The sequence below is a fragment of the Buteo buteo genome, chromosome Z (genome assembly GCF_964188355.1).
Source record: "Buteo buteo chromosome Z, bButBut1.hap1.1, whole genome shotgun sequence".
NCBI lineage: Eukaryota > Metazoa > Chordata > Aves > Accipitriformes > Accipitridae > Buteo > Buteo buteo.
The window spans coordinates 19,941,496-19,965,010 of record NC_134204.1 but is presented as its reverse complement, the minus strand read 5'-3'; the positions used below and the strand labels follow the sequence as shown (position 1 = coordinate 19,965,010).

Here is a 23,515-nt window from a genome sequence, read left to right as displayed (position 1 = left end):
GAGCCACAGAAGCAGGTAGCACAAAGAGGTGACCTAACTCTGGAAGGTACCTGATGATGAGAGATAACTCGAGCTTTGTAGTCTTCCAAGTGACTTGGATTTATCCCTGACAACTGATAATGCTCTTTCCAGAATTACTAGTCCAGGAGAATTAAAACAAACTCACCTTGGATGATGGGGAGGAAAAAAAGAAAAAGTGCTGAATAGAATTACATAGAATCTTATTGGCAAGATATACCACCCACAGAAGTATGGCTTTATAAAAGTCAGATTCATTGGTATGGGCTTGATTATTGTTGTATCTGCTGGGCTGGGGGGTGGAGGGGGCTCGCAAGGGATTGTCTTTTCCCTATCCTGCAAAGGAAGCTCCTCCTTCTTGGGGTTTAATCAGGTAAAACAGCTGACTGAAGACAACTGAAAAATCCACAAACACTAGAAATTCAGATAATGGATGACTAGCAAGTGACTATTTTTAGCCCAGTTTTATGACAAAAATTAAAACCATTTAAAGCTGTCTTGAAGAACCAAGATTTCCTTAAGATAATTTCTTAGACTATTTTGTTGGAACAATATAGTTGCTGCTACATCAGGAAATACTAATCAGTTCAGCTGCAGCAATAGACCTCTCAGTCCCACCTGTGAGTAGACACACCAGCTATTTTCCATCCTGAGTGGTGTAGTCCTGCAGTTTAAAAACTGGAAGAAAACAGTGCCGCTTGTATTAAGATCTTCTTCTCATATCAACTGCTAATGAGTTGACACACCTTCTGGGAGGAATTTTCCTTTCCAAGTTACGAGACTAATCTCAGAGGCACAGAACTAGAGGCTGTCTATTGATAAACTTGCACTGTGTCTTTCAAACTACTTTTGACAGATTCTCTGGTACCTGAGTCCTTCTAGCACAGTCAGGTCCAGCGTTTAAAATCAAGACTGCTAGTTCATATAGAAGCCAAAAATAGACCCAAGTAAGCTTCTTCAGCAGAATATGATACAGAAAAATAATGTTGAAACTATCTGGTGCACTTATCCAACACTTTTTTAGTTATCACATTGAGTCACAGGATTTGAAACAACCAGTACAAGAAACGTTAATAGGCTGGTCTTGCTCTGTTATAGGCTTTGCTGATCTGTCTTTCAAAAGCTGTGACCAAGAAGCAGTCCGACTCAGAAGTGTCAGTTTAATTTGTATTGTACTTCAACACAGGTTTTGGCATCTGCTCGTGTGGCATCTTGATTATCTGGCAACAGGAAAATAAAGCTTTTTTTATTTTAAATTTAAAAAGGCAAGTATGTCAGGTGAGGGCAACCATCTTGGAATGGCTACAAACCCTAATTCTACTAAATGGAGCCAAAGGTATGCAGGAGCCATGTCAATACAGCCTTACTTCTGTGATGATGCTGCTGAAACTGGATCTTGCTAGACCTAGCCTAGATTTTATTGCCTCCTCCCCTTTGGTTGCCATTGCTAATCATGAAGCTTTCAGAGGGGCCACATGGAGGTTGTCTGATCTCATGAGGTAGCTTCGAGGTGTTAGCAAGCCGTCCCTGGTATAGAAGAAGGGTCATAGGTTCTTGTTACATCATCCCTTTCCTAGGGAAGGAGGAAACTGCACCAAACAGGAGTTTTGCTCAGTTTTTGCCTTAAACATAGAAGGGATTATGTTTCAAATTTCAGCATCTCTGGTAGCTTCTGCCTCTCAGAATAAGGTGGATTTTTTTCCTCAAATTAATCTTAGTGCATTTTCATCCCTTTGACTTTGTTGTGTTATGGCAAATCTACAGATCACTGTAAGCCTGTTCTGACTGAGTCTTAGATGACTGAGTCACTGAAACTTAAGAGTAGGTGCAATATTCTCTGAAACTGGAGTCCTGGGATGATAAGGAACACATACATACCTAAGCTGATCCACCTTATTTTAAGGTGTCTGAAGGTTAATGGACTGTACTTACCTTAAGCTGAAGGGGCTGGTTTGGAAGCTAGTGGTGGAAAGACCTGAGGGAATAAACTTCTAATTATAACCAGGGAACCTTCTGAAGTGCAGTGACTTAAAGGGGAGCATATATGGCCCTTAAGGGGTCAAGAGGGCATTTAATGCTGAGATACAGAAGGGAGGCAGTGAGATTGAGCCCTGCAAATAGCTCCAGTCAGGAACTGTTGCCCATAGAATTCCAAAAATCATCTTAGTGTCTCCTTTTCTTGTTGTTTCTTGAGTGAGTTCTGTAGCTTTTTGCTGACTCAGGGAAATTAAGGCTTTGATTTTGTTTTGTTAGGTGACCCTATACTGCAGTATTAGTATTCAGTTAAAATACTCCAAGCCGGTATGGTGGCTGGGTCTAATGGTGATGGAGATCCTGGGAGTGGAAGTAAGGTTACTGTTTCTGCTTGCAGACTTGTCATTCTTCCCATTTCTTCTTGAATCTTAAGATTCCAGTCATCAACACGAGGAAATGAAATCTCTAATCATTAATATATAGAAACTAAGATCACAAATCTAATGCTGATAATTTTTACTGAAACTGGAAGGCAACAGCTGTTCTATCGTAGGAGTACTGGAATACTTTCTATGCTGTGACATTATTCATTATACTCAAGTGTCAAGGGCAATGTTGTATAAATATTTTTTACAAACTCTGGTTAAATTAACTTCTCAGAAGGTCTTCTGAGTCAGGACAAAACAATTGCTTTGATAGCTCTAAAATATATAGGGTGTTCTCATTTTTCCTTTTAAAATTCTATTTAAACTAGAACTAGCTTAATACAGAGCTTATGTTCTCAAAATGTACTGTTAGACACTACAGACTTCAGTGTACCATGAAAAAATGTGGTTCTGATAACTAAGAATAGTCCTCTTAAACATGGTGGCATGCAGCAGTGTGTACAGTATAAAATGACGTTCTGGTGGATGACAAGGTAGACAATCTTGTGGAAATTCTGAGTCCCTCTGTAGCACTGCCATTTTAAGGCCTGACTTTGAAGACTGTTTAAGTAAAATATTGTTATGCCTGTAAGACTTACTGGAAAATGAGCATTTACCCTCCTAACAACTAATAGCCTCTTATATTTCTAGAGACTAAATGGTATTTCAGTTTAGGGCGTGTAGCTGTATATGAAATACTCTGAAAGCTTTTTGCTGTGCACTTCCACAAAACAGAGATTAAAATGGAAAAATATTTATAACTTCTGGAGTGAGTTTCAAAGAGCACTGGTCTTAAATGACATTCAGAGCTGGTGTCACCTGCAATAAAAAAAGAAATAATCCCTCCCTGCCTTGGCAACGGCTGGCCTTTATCAGTTTCTTTTGCTGTATTGTTTTCCCTGCCTGTAAGCCCAGTGCTTTAGGTGGATTGTGTGTAGTAGATCTTGATCCTTGGGGGTGTGTGCAGAGTTTTGTATCTGTGGGCTCTTTAATTCTGTAGACAATACAGTCAAAGCCTTTAACAGTGAACATAATACTGAGCACATAATGCAAGCAGTGATTAAATATTTAATTTCCCCTAAACAGGAAGGGTTATAGTGGGAGAAGTCACTCTCGCTTGCTGTGGCTGCAGCCAGCTGGATTCCTCCCCACGCCACCCCATGAGCAGCACTGCAACACAAGGAGCTGCTGACCTCTCCATCCTCCTCCCACCTCTAGTGTCCTTTGGTTATTAGTCTGAGGGTCTTAAATCTTAGGTCTGTCAGTAGTGAGGGCAATTGGCCTCTGCCCCACTGGGTGAACTGCTAATGAGTTCCAGGTGGTTGTCGATCGGCTGGTCTAACTTCAACCTTCTCTGCCCCCGGAACAGAGCAGAGCACAGGGCACAGCCTTTGCTTGTGACCTGCGACTGGCTTGCTTGAGCAGCATATTTTTCTCAGTGAAAGTAATAGAGCAGGCTAGGATATATTACGGTCTTGCCTCTGTATTTTTTATTTTGTATTTGTACTTCTGTAAATGCTCACAGGAGAGGCAATTGCATGGCTTTTAGACTAAGAGGTACTTAGTGTTTCTAAAAGTCCATTCTTTTGATTGAAATATAGATATGAGGGAGAATACGCTTGTCCTATATGAATATTTTTAAACAAGTGTTGTGACTTGTTTTAATGGATTGGAAATGTAGATAACTGAACTAGTGTTCCCACGTAGTAATAAACTGTTGAATGCGGAGAAACTAGAGTATGATGTAGTTCTGTTAGTAAATGACTGGACTAGAAATTGCACTCTTCATTATCAAGGCTGGTCCAGCTCAGAGGAAGGTTTCCTTCGCTTCCTGCCTCCACTACCCTTGCCTTGGCTCAGTCAAAAGTGTAATGCATTGGGAGGCAGTTGTTCAGTGAAACTGTTGTCAGCTGGCCCAGGTTGCTGATATGGCTTCTCTGCTAGCCAAATCATAGATCAGCAAAAAAATAAAAATATAAGTAGTGTATAGCTGCAAGTGGAATAGTAACAGAGATTAGAATGTAGTTCATGCTTTTAAATACATATATCCTGTTTACTGAAACCTAGCACAGCTTCTGGTGTTATCAGAACAATCAGTGTGCTGTTATTAGGAATATTTTGCATTCCTTGGGGTAGAAAAGTAAGATAAAGTCCTTTAAAGTGGCTAGGAGGTGAGTTGTGGGCTACCCACTCACCCCAGCTACTGAAAATAAATATATTGATTTTTCTCTTATACATCCCTCACCTCTAGGTGTCAAAAATCTAAACACTTCCTTATTTTTTTTAATCTCTTCTTTCTCTTAGTAGTTTTCTGTATTCCCAGAACCTCCTGTCTAAGAGGTGTTGATTCTTTCTCTTGACTACTTGTGGAAAAAAATTTTCAGCACATCTGCTTTTCTGCAAAGAACACTCTTTTACAGGTGCTCCCAGCAGCGTGAGGTTGACCTGTCTCAGTTTCTTTAAATCTCTTGCATACTACCTTCCCCCAGACTGTACATTACAAAATGAGCAGCAAAGCAAACATGGTTGTCCTGGCTGAAAATAAAAGCAAAAATAAATGTGTAAGAGTGGGAGAGCTTAAATTTTCCGTTGCCCTCAGTAGTAATTACCAGTTTTATAGGTTCAGCTCAGAATGATGCTATTTATCTGTCTGTGGGGTTATTTAACAGCATCATCTCTCTAATAAGTATGTAAGCTATGAAAAGTACCTTTTTCTTAAATGAGCAGCCTTTAGCTGAATAACTGAGCTTTTTTGAGGCTGTCATTTGCTGTTGTTTTACAGAGATTATTTCTACAATACAGCCAGAATTCATGCTTGACACCCCACAACTTAACTGTAGATTGTGGATTTCTTTACAAAAGCTGAAACTGTCTTTCTGCCAGCACATCAAGTACAGAATGCATTGAGTCTATTTTTCAGGATAAGTATAGAGAAATATAAAAATTCTTCTCAGTCTCATGTTAGTCTAGTACAGTTTCTCTTAATTAGCACTTGTGAGTTCAGTACAGGATGAGGAAAAAGCTTTGGTTAATAATCAAGCTAGAATGTTCTTCTTTTCCATAGGCTCCCTTAAGGGTAACTGTCTTTCTCCCAGTTTCTAGATATTTGTTTGTTTAAATGAGAAGAACTTCCTGATTGAGGACCAGGTAGGAGTCTTGTGTGTCTTGGAGAACTTGAAACACCAATTCAGCACAAGTTTTTAAGATGGCACAGAGCCTCAAGTGAAGATTTGGTTGCTTCCACAGATGAGAAGGCCAATTGGGGTTAGTTAAGGGATGTTTACAAAAAATAGTGCATTCCTTTGAACTGCTTAAAACTGGAGAAGGCGGCACCACTGACCAGGAAACAATTTCACAAGGTGTTTAAGCTGATCTGAAACTATGGCTAGACCGTCCTTGTTCTCCCTTATTCCACACCCTTGGCTACATGTTCCTATTCTGTCCTTTACACTGGCTCTAAGAGTCATGCACTTGGCCAGATGAGGAAGTGCTCCTGAAGAACCTATGTTGTGTGGGCATGGGCTTTTTCTTTTTTTGGACAGGTTGGTGTGAAAACCTAGTGCTGTGACAAGGAAGGGGATAGCAGTGGATGGCTAGAGGTGGGAGAAGGGCAGGACAGTCTAGGATGTCTTGAGGTGCTCTTGAAAGCATAGCCAGGTTTTTTGAGCACCACACTTGGTTCTGAACTAGATGGTACAGTATAACTTGGAACGATTAAAAGCTTCAAGACTCTCTTTTGTTTCAGATATAAGACTTAAATAGTTTATAAATGGAAGACCTATCTAAAACTGTGTCCATAGACTTAATTAGGAAAATGTTCCTAAATTTTAAGTAGAACACACAGTATTTTTAGACCTTGAAGCTACCTCCTCTTGAACAATATTCCCTGTTGATCATAAGTATTTATGGCAACTGCCAGCTGTAAAAGAGGCTAGTTCAGCTATAAATGCTGTTTTTTCCCTGTTTAGGGAAAAATATCCCATGCAGCTTGCTAGCAAAGCCAAATGGACACCTGAGTATCAGAATCCAACTCCTTATGCCTCCAAACTTAAGCACCTAACTCTAAAGTTATAGGTGTGATAAATGCCACAAATCAGAGTAATAGTGCAGTGTTTCACACGTTGTAAAAAGATCATAGTTTGGTGTCCAGTGCTTCCATTTGTAGGATAAATTGTGGAACTTAAATTACTTTTTTTGTTTTCATCTTTAAAAAAATTATTTAAAATGTAACAAATGACATTTTTTTCATTAAACAGTCTTGTGGTTTTTTGTTGATTTTTGGTTTATTTTCTTTTTTCCAAAGGAAGACTTCTCCTCCCCCTTCCCTTGGGTATTGTTTTTTCTTGATACTCCCTTTCTATGGGTGGAGAACCATTCTCACAGTGACTTCTTGCCTAGTCTCCCACCCTGGACTTCCCTTTCTTCCTTACAGGCTTTTGTGCCATGCTGTGTCGTCCAGCCAGATCTGATTAAATACGAGTTCCCTGAAGGCTGTTGATATTGCTATGAATTATCCATAGGTTTTCAATGGAAACTACACTTCAACTGGCTTGAACCTACAAATTAGAGTTGCAAACTCCTTGTGAACTCAGCATAGCCCCATGTAACTATTTCAGCTAGCTTTGCTTCACTCTGTACAAATGTTTGTTGCCCTGTTGTACAGTTCTAGCCAAAAACTTAAGGCTGTTCCTTCCCTGCATCCCCTGCTCAGTAATTCAAGTATCAGACTTGCCTCTCTCCTCTCCCTTTCCTTCCTGTGCACTTTTATTCTTGTCCATATATGTGAAGCTTTCACCTCTCTTTCATAGATAAAGGCTTCAAATCTCTGCAGTCTCTTTTCCTGTTCAAGTTTGTTACTACTGCTGTAGCTTTTGGGCTTAGCCAGAGTCTGTTTGCATGAGCATTACAGGAGAATTGCCTCCCAGTCTTTTACAAGATCTTGGATGGGCCAGTTCCAGAGCACTTGAGTGATCAAATTGTTTTCCTTCTATAATGAAAGGGGAGAGAAACCAGATCAGAGGACTGCTGTTTCTTGCTACTACCTAGCAAAACGGCCCAGAACCTGTTGGTCACTAGTCCTTGACAAGATCAACTAGACAAATTTTAATGGAAAATAGAGAGAAACTCCAATTCTAAGTCTGAAGCATGGGGAACTTCAAGGAACAGTCTTTTTTTACAGCTGAAGGTGCTTTAGAGAATATGAATAACAGCTGAGCCATTATGGTCCCTTAAGATACAAAGTTACCTAGATCACAAGAGCACCCTCAGAGGTTACTGCTGGTACTGGCTAGGTAAAAAGAAAGAGGAGGTACTTTGTGAAGAGGACAAAGCATGAGAGTTGATCTACAAGATTGCATTTTAGCCTTGTAATCTTTAACTAGGTCTTGGTCACCCTTTCCTCCAGTTTGTAGAAGCTAATGAAACTGAACATGTGTGCATTCCTCAGAATTCTAGTGTACAATCACCCTGCTTAAAGGTCATGGAGATGCTTGGCCCCTGTGATGGCAATACTGGCCTGTTATGTACATTAGTGTGGGTTTTTTTCTTTTTTTTTTTTTTTTTCTTACAGTGAAAACTTCAGGATTGTTTGCTTACATATACTAAGTGTTGTCTCCTCTCCCTGTAAAATAAGCAATAGTAAAAATGCTACTACTTGTTTGGGGTAGGTTAACATTCAACTAAACACCATTTCACATAGTCTTCTACTCCACTGCTGGAAAGCAGTGCATCATTTAGATTGCAGTTGGAATTCTAACAGTGATGTAAAAAATGGTAATGGACAGTTAGTGTAAGATGTATAACCAACTTCCAGGTTCTCGTATTCTTTTACTATGGACTATACAAATGAATTTTGCAGTGGCTTTGGTGAAACTCTCCTCATCTGACCCCTTTGCTGCTTTTCCTCTTCTCCCCCTTCCGAATATCTCAAGTTTGAAAGTAGAAACATATTTCTAAATTCCAACTCTAGTTTACACACTTTTAAAGTACTTTCTAAGCATTGCATAATGTAGTCAAATCAATTTGATTTAACAAAAAGGTGCATCCTTTTCTTTCAATGAAACAGATGTAAAAGGAACAAAAATGTACGAAGAAATATTTAAATGTATAGGCATCAGAAAAAATTTGGATAACTGCTGGTTATGTAAAAGTTCTCTCGAACTAGTTTTTATAAAAAAGTTTCACATAAAGAAGACTATTTAATGGGAAGAAAAGAAAGCTTAAATTAAATCTTGAGCTCCTTTCCTCTTTGTTTAATGAAAACTGAGCACATAACACTTACTGTCAGGAATTCTCCCTAATTAAAAAATAAAAGCCCTCAAGCTTCTGCCTTAACTAAGTTACAGAGCGAGTAATTCTCTCCTGCTGCAGTTACACAACAAAAAAAACCCCCTTCATATTCAAACTGGTTGTTTGTTTTGCTGGTAGGCTTAAAAGACTGCTTGTGAAATGTAGGGTACTTTCTCTTTTTCATGTACACTAATGTAATAGCTCCCTTCCAGTTCCTAAAGAAATCTTCCTTGACAAAAACACATGACCCATGACTGTAAATCTGTCTACTTTGGTGGCAAGAAATTTGGAATTTTTGAGCTAAGAACTCTGTCGTGTTTGCAAGTGAATTGCTTCAGTGTCCTGTAGTTTCTGAACTGGAGCACTTAGAGATCATACTTCAGCTGATAAGAACAAAATAGCCTGTCCTAATGAATTTAAACCCAGAAACAAAACCAAAGCAAAACACCTCAAAATCTTATTCTAAAAACTGAGCAATATTGGCTAAAAAAGGTTGAGCTAGAAGGCTGAAAATGTAATTGGATGAAACAGAAAAATTCTTGGTGTTGAGTTGTAGCAATTTTCTTGGAAAACAGAGGTATGTCTGTTAAGTAGTCAACTTCTGCAAAACACAAGCTGCTGTTTAAATTAACCATGAGAATGTGGTATTTCCACATGTGAAAATCTGGTGACCTCTTTGAGAAGATAGGATTGTATCAAATAGGTAATGGCTTTGCCACTCAATCATCCTGACTCTGGGTATGCCATAGCAGAGGTAAAGACAGGAAACGTGGGCTCTGACTTATGTTAGTGGAATCTTGCCATAGCCTTGAGTGGAGCTGAAAATTGGCTCCAGACATGTGAACGTACAGCAATGTCCTTAGATCCCAGTGAACTTTCCAAGGTCTTCAGTGTGGCCCCCTTTGTATTTGAAGGGCTGCGATTATTCTGTTTTGGCTACTTCTGCCATCTGCGTTCTGTCAAGCTGTAGCTCTTTTCTCAATCATTAAAGCAGAGGAGGGAGGGAGACCATTGAGATGCAGTTGATTGGAAGGTATGTCATCCTACTTCATGAATAACTTTGTGCTTAAAGTTGAACAAGCGTGGTGCTGTTCGCATTGTTGTTCAGTTTTGCTGTAAGCGATGGTAAGCATCTGCTGAAGTGCTTTGCTGCATTAGCATCCCTAGTTGTAAAGGCAGTGAACAGTCCTTAGGATTTTGGTTGTTATGTGGAAAAAATTCCTCTCTGCTCCATAGGAGGCTTTAAATTCCTGGCAAACTGCCTTCTGTGACCATAGCAATTTTCTTAGAAGAGGAGTTGGGGTTTTACCAAGTACATACACAGTTTCAATATGCACTTCGCGAGCTTCTGCACTGTGGCTTAGCAGCCCAAAGAAGGGGCCAGGATTTATCATTCTGTTTCTACCGTTTCACTCTTGATGTCTTTTCTTCTAATGAAGTATGTAGAAATAAGCTTATTTAAAACCCCTTTAAGTGACTTATCTGATAGTCTTAAAAAGTGTCACCAGAAATCAAAGCAATCTCTCATCACATGAACTTCACTGAAATGTTTTTTGTTCTTAGTACAGCAGTTTGTTTATATCGTGAGTAGTCTTTTCTGCTTCAATAATTGCACTTATCTCATTTACATATAGAGTGTCTATATGCAGAATTGCATATTGCATGGATGTTGGGGAAAGTAGAAAGTTTGGTTTGCCCTTTTTTACCTTGTTTTAAACCAAAATCTACTTTTTTTTTTTTGTTTGGGGATTTTGCAATTCTTACAGCATTGCCTAATTTATCCACTGCCCATCTGTTACTTGCTCAGGGGACCAAAGGAAATGGGGGGGATGAAAAAGTAGAGTAAAATGACAAACTTGGGTTTCCTGAGGTCACTGCTCCCGCAAATGTCTATTCCCTAGCTGATTCTTCTTGTCAGAAATAAGTTACAGACCTGAATGTAATTGTCAGAGGCCTTGATGGCTTCTTTGGCATGACTGCCAGTATAGTGGAAGTGACCTTTTAAGAGAGGAAATAGGTAATATGTCACACAGTGTAAGTTCAGATAGCTATCACTTGTACCCAGGTTTCAGTTTGCATGTTAATAACTTAGTTATTTTCATGCAGAAATCTTCCAAAGTGTGCAAAAGCTGTGTAAATGCAACTCTTAAAGTACAAATCTCGGTACCTTCAGATGCAGTCCATTCACTGTCCCTGTTTCCTGTTGGTGTCTCTGCAGTTTTCTTGTTCCCCTTACCTGCATGAAAACTACTTGCATGAAATCTTTTAAACCCCGAACTACAACAAAATCTGTATGTATTTTTGTCTTGTTCTCTGTAAACACTAACCAGATTATAGTGTATAGAACAAGGCTGGTAATTCAGATACAAGGCAATGTCATGGGGTGGTGGCGAAGGAGGGGGTACAAAAGGCAGCCTGCCCTCAAGAACTATTCAGTCATGTGGGTGGCAAATGCTTTCCTTAAGTGTAATCTTGGCTCAGTGTGTGGCAACTCACCTTACTGATGAAAGGACTTTGAAGTCTATTCTTAACTTCTGTATCTGGTGGGCAACCTCAGAGTCCTTCTGAAGTAGATTTCTAGAAGAGATAAATTTCTATAAACAGGATTTGGTAAGTGTGTGCATTGCATGATACTTAGGAAACTTGAGTTTTGCATGTTTGGTAGCTTCCTCCGTGCATGTTTAAAAATGATTTTTTTTTTTTGATTTAACCACATGTATTTCTTGTTTTTGTTTTTTGTTTTCCTTCCCCCAACAGCTGGCTTACCCCTTGGTGTTCTAAACTTGGCCAAAATAAAACCGTATCAGAGAGGCTTTTTCTGTAATGATGACAGCATCAAGTATCCGTTCCATGACAGTACCATCACATCCACTGTCCTCTACACAGTGGGGTTCACCCTGCCCATTTTCTCTGTAAGTAGCTAATATATAGGGAGCTTTGGTGATGGGAGTAAAATGTATGCCTTCCAAGAGTTCAGCACTGTGACTGTGAGTTGAAGACAGTCTATATAGGCAAAACCCCATGTATTTATAGTCATATGCATGTGAAAGGTACCTTTGCTACTTTCTGTTTGCACAGAAAATCTGGAACCAATCTGTAACAGCTAGTATCACTAATCTCATTTGTTTTAGGAGCAGAAAAAATGGAGATGAGGATTTAAATTGTATTAGTTAGTCTAGGCTTCTGTCATTGGGGAGAAGAATGCTACAGGCTTCCAAAATGCTATGGAATGAATACATCTCTTGTTCAGAATGGGTTAGTCTGATAACTTAAACACTTGTGATGTTAAAACTTCCACTGTAGTCGAGTGCACAAACCTGTAACTAGTGACTGTTGCTTCCATATACTTTCTAGAGAAATAAGTCTAATTTAGACTCAGTGGGTTTTCTTAGGTTTAAAAAAAATGTGATGACTCTTTAAACCTTTCAAAATGGGATACAGAGGCTCAAAATCTAGTTGCTTGTAGAAAAGAGGCTCAGTGTTTTCAAGACCACATGATTTTTACAAAGAACAATTTAACTCTTCAGTAGTTTTTTTCTAACAATATTTTAAGCCTGATTGTATTTGAGCTTTTAGTAAGGTTTGAGCTTGTTTAGAAAACCAAAATGTAACTATTCAGAATAGTCTTGAACATGAAAATAAATCTTGTTGTTTCTGCCTGCAGTGATTGACCAAACTATATTAGAGATGGTCATAATCTTTGGTCTGCTGATAAATGTATATGCTGAATTAATCATAAGAAGTATATATTAAATTGGTTTAAGGATGGAAGCAGTCATTTAAAACAAGTAAACAGAAATCTGCAGAACCTCCATATGCATTACTCTAGTTTTCCCTTAGATGCTTATTTGTTAGAGCATGCATTAGTCCTAATCAGTAAATAGAAGGTAGACACAACAGTTATCATTAGCGTAGTTTCACTTCTGGGGAAAATAGTCTGAAGTTTGTAATTTTTACATGTACTGACATATGTCTTCAGCACAACTTCAGGAAAATTTATTTTCCAGTAGGGTTCATGTGTACCTTAATTGATATGTGCACAAGTAAACTAGCAATTGCAGCTCTGTGCAATTTTGGACTTCTAAAGAGGCATTTCAGATGCAGTTAGATAATCTGTTGAATTGCTTGATTTTTTTTATCTTCCATTTTTAGATTTGAAGAAGTTCCTGTAATAAAGTCAACTGAGATGCTTTTTTTTTTTTCCTTTTCTGGCTTTAAAGCAGTGGAGAAACATCTGACTTATAGCTAATTTACACAAAAGCGTAAACATTTAAGGAGTGGTGTGGACAGCTATTGTAACTTTAACTGCCAAGTTATCTAAAATTATAACTTTGAATTTGACTTGCCAGTGATGATAGTCTGTTCTGATATTTTTTTTCTATGGTACTTTTGAGGATTCACACAGTGAATTTTTATTGCCTGTCTTTGTGCCGGGGATTGGAGTATATAATTGGAACAATCACTTCTGGCCTCCATGTTGAGAGGTTAAAAAAAAAAAAATAAAAAAAATATTCTGAAGCACTTGTAGTTATGTAACAACAATACAGGCTATCCATATCAGTTTTCTTCAGTCTGAATATTTTACAAACCTTAAAGCAGCACAGGTTTTCTGGAATCTAGTGAGAAAGTAATCACTGTAGTGTGTATGTTACTGCTCTGTGTAGTTAACATGTTAACCTAACTGGCTTTCTTAGTCTCAATTTTAGATTCAGGGAACTCTTTACCTTCATGCAAGAGGTGAAAAATCACTTATGGCTACTGAAAACTTAGAGCTAGGGTGAGCTGTATAACTAGGGAGTATGATATCTGAGTTATTACAACTTGCTGAGCTGAAAGTGGGTTGCAGTTGAATGCTTTCTAGCTTCAGGCTTGTCTTTATTAAAAATGGATGGGAAAGTTGATCGGTCTGGGAATATGAGAATCTGACATTCAGACTGGTTTTTGTTTTGGACTGACTCAGTGGAGGCTTGAGACTTTTTCCAAGGCAGCTTAAGTTTTTGGAAGTAGTATGTTCCAGAGTCAATATCCTCAGCAGGGACACAGCTGGCTCATGAAAGCTTATTGGGCAGTAATGCTGATTATCCCACATCTAGTAAAAAGTGTTATCCCCTGTGAGACTTTCTTGAAAGGAACAGGCTTCTCAATGAAGGAATGGATGGTAAAAATTGGGTCTAATACTAGGCAAATAAGAGTTGATAAATTGCACTTTTGTGCAAACTTTTCTTCCCTAATTAAAGGCTACCTCGAACAGGATACTTGTTCCTAAGTAAGACTTACACCTCAGCTTTGTCACATCACAAAATAGAAAGAAGAACTTTTAATAGGAAGATAAGGGAAGCAAAAGGACTCATCTGCAACATTAAAAAAAAAAGATTTCATTGAGTAGTAGGGTGGTTATAGCCCTTCCCCTTAGCATTCAACAATGTATAGGTATTGCTGAGCCAGTTATTTAGTCCTGACTCCCTTAAACCTCATGAAATCTAAGCAGAAATGCTTGAAATATTATGCATATGCCCCTTGCTGCACTAACAGCTTGCTTGTCTTCAGAGTGCAGTAAGAAATGGCCTGAACATCTTGCTGTATAATAATAAAAGGTCTTGTCTAGTTCAGTTGTTGGGGTAGGCCCATAGGGGATTATAAAACAACTTAAAAGAAAAGAAAAACCCAACAAACCCTGTGGTAATGAGCAAGGAATAGATACTTCATTATTAAGAATTCTCTTTCTGCATAAAATAAACTAGGCTGCCTGAACATTGATTTGTCTTCAGAACATTTTATGAAGCTTTATAAGATGTGTTAAAAACTTTCAGGGATTAAAAAAAAAAAAAAAAAAAAGCTCTTAGAATTTACAGTTCCATTAATGAACTCTTTCTGTTCCCATTGCCACATTTTACCAGGAAATAAAATGTTTGGGAAAGAAAGTCTTGTTTATTCTTTTCCAAGTGCCACTTCACAGTATGATACTTCTCAGTTTTACAAATTGTCTTCTGTGTCTGGATGGGAAGCACAATTTTTGTATTATAATTTTTGGAGACTTAGAGTCAACAAACCTTGATAGTGCTCTGGAAAAATGAATGTCTTTAGATGTCTAGACCTGTGTCTGGAGCAGCACACATCTATGATGACTGATGTTTCAAGAACCTCAGAAGATCTTTCTGATAATTGTACCTTCCCAAGTCTTTTTAGAGATGTTTAGAAGGTAATTCGGAATAGTCTAAAAGCCATGACTAGTTAGAGGGGGTAGTGGCTCTAGACTGCAGATCTAGGAATATTCTGAAATTAATCTTTAAAATGATGTACTTGGTCTGGCATTTTTGGTCTTTAGCTGTTTGCATGAGATCAGCTCTTCCAAGTATAAATGACAAATTAATGTCAGTGTCTTTCTGTTGCAGCGAGGTCCAACCATGCCTGTTTGCATGTGTCCTATTCAGTTAGTCTTTTCTGGTGACTTCACCTCCAATCAATTTTTTCTTCCTTCAGTCATCTCGCTTCTTACGACCGCTGCCCTCAGTGACACTCATACAGCTTCTCTTAGATCTAAGGGTGGGTGCAGTTGGGGGACGGAGAAGCACAGAGCAAAGGAGACCTCTCTGAAGTATTCTTCTCACCAAAGGAGCAGAAGAACAGAGCAGCTCAAGAGTTGCTGAGTTTCATCTGCTACCTGTGCTGGGTTCTGAGCAGGGTTTCTGTAGTTCCCTACCAAAGCTTTGCCTGGCTGCTCTGTTCAGGAACTGAAGGGACACAACCCACTGGTGAGTTTCTATATGATGGACTGGTTTATGAGAGGGCAAGAGTTCAGTTCTTCTAACTCAGCCAAACTGCAGCGCTGAGTTTCTGGGGAACAAAGTAGTTTGCGACAACTGTTGCTACTAAAACAGGTAATGCAAAACCTGATGTTCCTCACAGGGGAAGTGTTCACTAGTAAACAGTTTTGAGGAAGTCACTTCTTCGGGATGAGCTCTGCTATTTGGGACTTCTTTGAGAGAAACGAATGTTATGGGCCTGTAGGACTTAATTTCTCCACCTTGAATGCATCCAGAAGATATTTAGATGGTCAGGTCATGTTGTCTTCTACTTCAAAAAATTTGGTTTGGCAAAGGTTAGTGTCTTCAGTATCACAATGCCTTCGCAAAAGGAACCTATGTAGCTTTGCTCCTGTGCCAGTTTTAACCTGTTAGGCATTAGGCTTAATGTTTTCAGAAATGTCTCCTTCTACCACATGTATCAATGTAACTTTTCCTTCCTACAGATTAGCAGAATCATACTTTGGAGGCAATCTACTGACTTCTTTTCTGGCAAAAGGAACTCATCTTCTTTTATGCTCTGTTTGTGAAAGGGTTATATTTTGCAGGGAAACTTTTCTTGAAAGCACCTATTTGATTAACAACATAAGCACTTACTGGGCTATTTCATATATTTCCTGAGACACAAATGTAGTGACTGCTGTGGTGGAGGCTGATAAAGTAGGGGACTGTAATGAAACCTATTGGAGACTGTTAGATTGATACATGTGCACTTTTTTTTTTTTTTCAGCAGTGTCAAAGCTTTACAGCCCACTGTTGATAGTTCTGCAACTAATTGAAATTAAAAGCTGCTGTTTGACACTAGAGTGGACTTTTGCATCCTTTAACTTAATTTTCAGGTTTCAGGTTATGTATTAGTAATTTTATTATGCTCTGAACAAGACTTTGCCTCTTACCTGGTAAACTTTTTCAAGAGGAGAGTAATGTTTTCATGTTTTTTTGGTATATTCATGGCACTGGCAACCTTTCTGGGCAATGCTGTTGAACGTCATAATCTGGCATAAGTTCTACTTGATAATTCATCTTGTACTGCTGCAGATCAATATCATCTCTGAACCCAAGCTTATTCTGAGGAATAAACTGCTAATTTGTGTTTGTTCAAACTCTGTTTAAAGCCAACATAATAACAACCCATGTTTATACTATGTGAAGGGTTAATGTGCAGGGTGATGCACTTTGAATTGATGAGTAATTCCTGGGTGAGATCAGTGCTGTGGGGGACAGAGGCTAAGAAATGGCAGTTGCTGCATCCAGCTTTAGCCCCACTTCTCCCCTGTCCATGGCGAGGTTGTTCTGGTGGGCTCACTTTGAAATCAGGTGACGAAGGATCTGAGGAGCACCACTTCCAGTTTGATACTTGTACAAATCACTCCTGCCAGATGCAGTTCATTTTAAATAAATAAATTGCAGCAACTTGCTTAAGTCTGTGGACTCAATATTGTACTTTTCTCAGTCATTCAGGTACATTTGTTAATACAGGGATGAAGAACACACGCAGTGTATGAAACTGAGTAAAATAGTTGGCAGCCTAACAGCGGAAGGAGGTCCAGTCAAGGGCTTTTAAAGTGCAGAGTGAAGCTTGGTCATAACTATGAGAAAGCTAAGCGATCACAGTGGTTTGAGTTGTTTTTGAAGGTATTATTTAGTAGAGTATACAAAAGGGTAAAATGGAATAGGGAGAAACATAGGGAGAGGGAGTTGCAACTTAAATATTTAAAGGCTTGTCACTTAAGCAAAAAACCCAGTCTGTGGCATAGATTTTTACTTGTCTCATACCTAGTTGTCAATAACTTGATGTTGACATCCAGGACTTAGAGACCAGAGACTCAAGGGGGTGGTGAAAAAGGGAAGGGACTACACCAGAAACCAGAGATGAGCACCAGGGAAAGTAAGTGAAAGAGGGGGAAAGTTCCTTTTTGTGCTGCCTCTTCTGATTCCCTTCCTCTGGCTCACCCCATTGTACCTCTTTCTGTTCTGCCTTGAGCAGTAAAATGTCCATGCAGAGAGATGGTTTTTACCAATCTCTTCTGGAGAAAGCTGAATGACAAAATGCAGCAGTTGATCTTGGTGAACTGTGGAGTGATGGTATAAGCATATTTCTTACTAGGTGCCCTCCTGAACTTCACAGCTTCTTTTAAGAAATGGGAAGTAGCATTGTTCTAGTACTGAGGAGAAGCCAGTGTCTTAATTTAATCTGCAAAGAGCTGTATGATACCATAACCAATCCCCATAGAATGTGAGCAGTTACACAGAGTAACACTGAACTCAAAAGTTTTAACCAACCTTTCACAAAATGCGTGTTTTTCCAGGCAGAATTTCTAGTGTTGTACAAATGAATACTATGGGTTGTTTTTGCTGATGCAGTTAGTAATGAAATCTCTACAGCATATTCAGGGGGAATGTTAGCTTGTGCTTTCTGTCTTAATTTCTGGTATAAGGAGACTTAAACCTCAAAATACTACTTATGCGTTTTGGTTTTTTTTTTTATTTAAGAAGTCTAGGTGTCCCTTCTGGTTTAAAGCTACACTAATGAAGTTGGCCTTAGATAATACCACAAAGTGGTGGTGGCTTTTCTTGAAGTACTGGGAGAAAAGACAAATATCTTATAAATTTCTTTTGTTTCTAAACTCTGGAGAAAGACTATTGCTACCCAGTGCTTAAGCACAGATGATTAAAGCTGTTTTGTCTGAAACATATCCACTGTTTCCTGGTGTGAAGCACATCTATTCTCTTCCTAATCCCTTTAATATACCAGGAGGGTTGTGTACTCAGGCTAAAGGCAGCATTTAAAAATGTCATTATTTAGATCTGTACATTCGAATGATTACTTCACCAAAATCTTAAGAAACTAAATAGTCATGGGATTAGATGAAGAATCCTTAAATGTATAAATAATTTATTCAAAAGTGAGAAGTGGATGGTAGGAGTAAGTGCTCCCTGGCTTTCACAAGGAAGGTAGGTACCAAGTAGATCTCTCCAGGAGTCTGCCCTGTTCAGTATAGTCATAAATGCCCTGGAGGTGAGTGTATGCAGTGAGGCAGCAAAGTTGGGTACTTGGAGCAGTAAATACAAAAGATGACAATGACATGGCTGGTGAAATACAGTGTGGATAAATGTCAAGTGATGTCCTTCCTGAGGACAGTGGAAAGGACAACTCGAGGGCAGCATATAGTGTGATGTTCTCTGTCTTCACTGGAGTGGTAATGATCAGCTTTTAGTTCTGTGGAGAGATCATCTTCATGCCTGGTAACAGTGAAGAAATCTAATCAAGATTAGAAACTTGGAAAGAAGTAGATCTGTGTTATACAGGATATTTATGGGAAAAAACCCAATATAATCAGTCACAAATTACTTCAGCTTGTGAGGAAATCTAATCCATTATGCTTTATGAGTCAGACTATTGGACAAAAGTACTGTAATTGTTTAAAATATTTAGACTTACCAGTCGAGCTACTTGTTTCTACCTCTTGTATTCTGACTGAAAGGCTGTTTCAGAGGCCTATATATCTCCCTCAGTATGAATGTCTTTATGGCCAGCTGTATTTGTAGCTCCTTAATTCTTGGTGGTTGTTGGATCAGTATTGCTTTTTTTTCTGATCTCTGCTGCCTATGTAATTAGCTGATTTACAGGCCTTAAGTTCTGCTGAACTGTGCAAACCCCTACTTTTCTCGTTTTTGAGGTAATGAGTAATGTACTTTAGCAGTCCTTCTCTGTCTGCATTTAAGAGACATGAATTAAACCCAAACATGTTTGCAAATTCTGACTGATTGCTGTTTAAGAAGAAATTATTGTCAGGTGGCTAAAAGCATTAAGGCCTTTAGAAAGGCTTGTCTAATGGTCACACTGTTATATTGATGTACAACAGCCATAGGAAGCAGACATTATTTTCCCCTCATATTCTCCCAGCTCATCAGAGTTGTTTAGCCTCCAAGTGCATGACTCTGAACTCACTACTGCACAAATCTCCATCTATTCTCTTGCTTCAGTCTTAAAGAGTTGTTTTGCAGGCAGAACTGGCTGACCTTGATCTTTCACTGTATCAGAGAATTGCCAACTCTGTCAGCAGTACATCTACTAGTTACTCATTGATGATACTGGCATATGCACTGCATAACACTAGCTTATTGGCTTTATCCTTGAGGCTACCCTACTGGTAACCTCTTCCCAACCTTATAATTCCTCTTAACATACCTGTTGTCATCACCCTTTAGGCAATTTCTTCACTGTTTTACAATTGACTTGGAAAATGAAGTGTACATCAGGGTTGCTTTTTGGTACTGTCATACAGGAAGTATTCAGTAGAGAGCCTTTAATGACCCTCTGCCATCTCTACTCCTTACTTAAAAGGAGTACTTAAACTCCCCAATTTCTTCTGTTTTCGTGTAAAACTGAGCCCAACTAATTTTTACTAATTATCCTTTCTAATGTGCCAAACTTTCCCCTTAGAAATTGTAGATTGTTTAGGGGAAAAATGGGTATTTGTAGAAAAAGCAGGGCATTTCTTTTAACTTACTGTGGCAACATGTGACTATGGCAGATAAGCAGCATTTCTTTTCCCAGTCATCTGCTGTTGTTGAATCTTTGCTACTTTTCCTTGAGAAACTATTTTAGACTTTAATGTGGATAAATTTTCAGGCAAGGAAGCACACAATCTCCTATACTACTATTAAAAACTGCTCCTCAGTTGTATCTGGGAAGTTAAAGACCTTGACACTAATGATAGTTGTACCATTATAAAGACAGATATCATTTGGTATCTTCAGTCATGTTCAGTCCTCCTGTGCCACAAGGTTTCATATGTAGGAAATTGCCACTGTGATACAAGAACTTATTTCCTGTCTTCTGAAATTATGATATCTCTTCAGGGTGACAAACTGACATGTCTATCACAGCTTGTCCTGGTTTCAGCTGGGATGGAGTTAACTGTCTTCCTAGTAGCTGGTGCAGTGCTATGTTTTGAGTTCAGTATGAGAAGAATGTTGATAACACTGATGTTTTCAGTTGTTGCTCAGTACTGTTTACACTATAGTCAAGGATTTTTCAGCTTCTCATGCCCAGCCAGGGCACCTGACCCAAACTGGCCAACAGTGTATTCCATACCATGGGACGTCCCATCTAGTTTAGGAACTGGGAGGGTGGGGACAGGGATTCGCCGCTGGGGGGACTGGCTGGGTGTCGGTCGGCGGATGGTGAGCATTTGCCCTGCGCATCAGTTGTACATTCCAATCCTTTTATTACTACTGTTGTCATTTTATTAGTGTTATCATTATCATTATTAGTTTCTTCTTTTCCATTCTATTAAACCGTTCTTATCTCAACCCACGAGTTTTACTTCTTTTCCCGATTTTCTCCCCCATCCCACTGGATGGGAGGGAGTGAGTGAGCGGCTGCGTGGAGCTTAGTTGCTGGCTGGGGTTAAACTACGACACAGCTATAGGGAAACCCTGCTGCTGTACTTGCTATAGTAAGGGACTTTGCCTCTTCCATCACTTATGCCAGTTCTGCTTGTTTCTCCTGCTTGTACTAATGAAAAAGCCAAACTGTATTTTTCTCTGTCTGCATTGTCTTCGAGGGAGAGAGACTTGCACTGCAGAAACTACTTAAGCTATATATTTGAAATAACTTTGATTTGATTTTACAAAGTGTGGTGGTGTTTTTTTTTAAATTTAAAATCTGACAAAACCAGACTTTGCAGATTCATTTAAAACAGAACAAAACCCTAAGTATTGTGAGAAGTTTTTCTTAATGGCTTCACTTGCCAGAAAACGAAGGAGTTGCCACCCCTCTGGTTTGACTTCTACTTTTCTCCCAGCTCCCACCAGCTAATAGTGAAGCCAGTCCATGTTTGTTTAAAAGAAGTAAATTAAACCTGCTGTGTGGAACATGTTCTGAGGGAGTAGGTATTGACATTGGAGAGTACTTTAATCAAAAAGGCATCAAAAGTCAGTACTGGCATGGTTTTTCAGGCTAGTAACTGCTTTGGATTGAGCAAAAGGTAAATCACAAATGTTGTAGTGCCGTGATTTTAGTTTTCAGTTTACCAGCGTTAAGTCAATCTGATCAATTTTACTGTAATCTGTTTTTTTAGAAGTTAAAACCTTTATCTGAAGCTTTCATAGAATCATTTAGGGTTGGAAAAGACCTTTAAGATCGAGTCCAACCATGAACTCAATACTACCATGCCCACTAAACCATGTCCTGAAGTCCCACATGGAGCATGTCTCCTTTCAGCACTGAAATGTGCCGAGAAGGAGCAATAAGACAAATGACTAGTGGAATTACTTTTTAAATCTGTTACACAGTTGGGGGAACTGAAGAAACACTTCATGAATTTTACTATATAAACTTTTTCAGCAGTATTGTATTTCAATGCATAGCTCTTCCAATTGATTGTTACTTCAAACCAGGTAGATACCTAGAACTTTAAGACTTACACTATCTTACCTAAATTTCACTGGTTGTGACTTCAGGAAACTGTTTATAAAATTTTCTTTCTTAATTAGCAAAGTGGGATTGGTTTCAGATAGAGTAAAAGAGGTAGAAAGAAATTATGAAAAAGAAGGCATTTTAATAACTTATTTTAGCTGGTTGTTACTTGCTTAAAAAGCAAAACAAAACCTAACTTTGAGTTATTGGTATTTCGTTTACATGATCTTGATATAGGAAGGTGCTGCAAGCAATTACAGACTAATTACATCATAATCTCAACGTTGCTGAGAAGTGAGCACACATTTCAAGCAGCTTCTCTTTGCATGGAAAAGCATGCGTTGTCACTGCATGAGGGACTTCATTCCCATGATCCGCATACCATTTCCACTTTCCATTTCTGATTTAGCAGCGGTTAATTGCCTTTAAAAAAAAAACAACAAAGCCACCCAAACCCACCTGAATAACCCCAGCACTCTGAAAAATTTACGTCCCAGCTTGAGAAGCTGAAACATTCAGGTGGGTAGGAGGAAATGAGGAGTAAGCCACTGTGACACCATTATTCATAGAGCAGGTATCTCTGCTCAGAAGTATTTGTGGTGGTGTGCTGAAGCTGTGATAAGGTTTTTCTAGGCTGAACTTAATTTTGTGAGCAACTGCTTTACCATGATTAAAACTACCTACTTTAAACAAGTAAACCTGTAAATAAGAGACTCTTATTTGTGTATGCCTCATTCTCCAATTCTGGAGATCTAAAAAAAAATACACTTTTCTCAAATATACAGTCTTGAATCTTGGTGTTAGTATGTGTGCGAGGCAAAGGATGAAGTTTTCATTCCATATGTATTTTATTGAATAAATGATGTTGGAAACACACCACAGCATTATGTTGACAAGTCACAGTCCCCTCACCATGACTGCACACTGCTTTTGCCTCGTCCCTTGCACAAGTTAGCTAAATACCAAGTAGCTGATGATATGTTGTGACATGCTGTCACAATACCAACGCAAGGGGAGGGCAGAAATGAGGTCTGGGCTGCAATGTTTTCTAAAACCCTGCTATTCTTACTATTAGAAGAAAAGGAGAGGGATTTTTTTCCATGGTAGGAAAGGCCATGTTTTTGCACTGTACTGCAGAGTCCAGCTCCAGGGTTCTGTGCTGGCTGGTGTCTGAATAGTTCAGTGTTTTGGTGAGGCTCTGGCTTGGCTGTTAGCCTGTCCTTCTGTCCTGCTTTGTTGGTGTGCTTGGATAGCTTCCAGATCTAGATCAGTTGTAGTCCTGCTGGTGTGGAACTGGAAACAACCCCTCTTCACAATGACAGTGTGTTTTTCTGCCACTTTCAGAGGGAAGGTTTTGCATGCTGTTGATTTTAGGACTATAACAGTACAGAAGATACTTGATTCTTTGCAACGAGCTTAGCTGGAGTACATGGGCACTATGATAAGCCCATAACTACTTGGTCATGGAACAAAGCTGTGTCTCGTTCATCAGGAGGTCACTTCAAGGAAATTTTCACCTTATGAGCCATTAGTTTGTTATTTGTTCTTCTGTGTCTGTTTTCAAACTGAAGCATTCTTTT

At 38.9% G+C, this 23,515-nt stretch overlaps 1 protein-coding gene across 3 annotated transcripts in view; it reads left to right on the top strand.

Annotated features, from left to right (window-relative positions):
• The window catches only part of PLPP1 (phospholipid phosphatase 1), a 70,140-nt gene that overhangs the window by 6,373 nt on the left and 40,252 nt on the right, over positions 1-23,515 (top strand). Inside the window, exon 2 of one of the 3 annotated variants that reach the window (XM_075020698.1) lies at positions 11,463-11,617. The exons of the other annotated variants lie outside the window; for them this stretch is intronic. Coding sequence (XP_074876799.1) covers positions 11,463-11,617 — 155 coding nt within the window. The remainder of the gene's footprint in view (positions 1-11,462; positions 11,618-23,515) is intronic. 3 annotated transcript variants of the gene reach the window in all.